Source organism: Branchiostoma floridae, chromosome 9 (assembly GCF_000003815.2).
Source record: "Branchiostoma floridae strain S238N-H82 chromosome 9, Bfl_VNyyK, whole genome shotgun sequence".
NCBI lineage: Eukaryota > Metazoa > Chordata > Leptocardii > Amphioxiformes > Branchiostomatidae > Branchiostoma > Branchiostoma floridae.
The window spans coordinates 24,952,900-24,954,050 of NC_049987.1; the positions used below are offsets into that span (position 1 = coordinate 24,952,900).

At 42.0% G+C, this 1,151-nt stretch overlaps 1 protein-coding gene across 1 annotated transcript in view; it reads right to left on the reverse strand.

The window, feature by feature from the left end:
* Positions 1-47: 47 nt before the first annotated feature.
* The window catches only part of LOC118422658, a 19,082-nt gene continuing 17,978 nt past the window's right edge, over positions 48-1,151 (reverse strand). The window contains exon 5 of the mRNA XM_035830330.1: positions 48-338. Within this exon, the coding sequence (XP_035686223.1) occupies positions 309-338 (30 nt within the window). The 3' untranslated portion in view covers positions 48-308. The remainder of the gene's footprint in view (positions 339-1,151) is intronic.

Genomic DNA, 1,151 nt, shown 5'->3' on the forward strand with positions numbered 1-1,151 from the left:
GGTCGGGGAAAATCCAACACAAATCTCGTTTCATAAGAGATCTTTTAAAATGTGCCAAATTCTCCATGGAAAATAAAAAGAACATTTTGTACACACTATACACGGCCTGTCCAAACCATGTTGAGAACGATAGGCCCTCTTCAGCATAACAAAATACACTTTTATTTTATCATAGAGATACAAGACAATGTTTTTAGGAAAACATCAAGTGGCACTGAGACGTGTAGATGAACATGAAGACATCTCTTCAATGTTGTAAAAGAAAACCAAATCAGTGGCGCATGAGGAGTTGTTGCATGTCTCTGGCACTACAGGTTCTTCTCCATGTTGTACCAGTCCTGTAAGTACACACAAAATAGGGACGGATAGTTAACAAATCGTCTGCGCAGGCAAATTTGGGTCCGGTATTTGTACCTGATAAATCTGATGTCATAACACATGCAGTCATAACACGTACCCACAAACATACCAACATCAATAGAATCCATACATAGGATCTCAAGTTATGGTGTCAGGAAACTGACTCAGTCCAAGACTCCAACGCGTAACTGGAGGGGAACTGCTTTTTATTCTGCTTCCTAAACCTACGTACAACAGTGTCTAGAACTATGACAGCATCCGAGATCACGTCTGTTTTCCAGGGAGTCTTCCTCTCGACTGCTCCTTGACCTACTTACGGCTCTATCTTAAGAAACCTATGGGCCGCTTCAAGTCCTTTCGGGTGACTCCGTCACACATGGTCTCAGTGATATTTTATGGTACAGTTTTTCGCCTATAAGGACCCCAAAGTGAGGGGGTACTACGCGTCAAAACTTTGTAGCAGTATGAAGAAACGAGAATATGACGTGTTGGATTACAGGGTAGAATCTACAAAACATCTGAAGATGAGCATAGACTTCTAAAAGCCACATTTCTTTGACCCCCAGCGGAGGTCATAGAACTGCAGTCGACACAAAGGCAGTACCCGGTAACAGTATGAGGGCACAAGTTTACACTGACCAAAGAAAAATGTCATAATACAACTTACACAGTCTCAAAACTGATGTATTCCTCTACCATTCAGCACAGTTCCCACCTTGCTGTTGTGCACAGAAAAAAAAACTACGGCCTTTTCAAGTACTGTGGCACTGTACTTTAGTACAGATACTGTG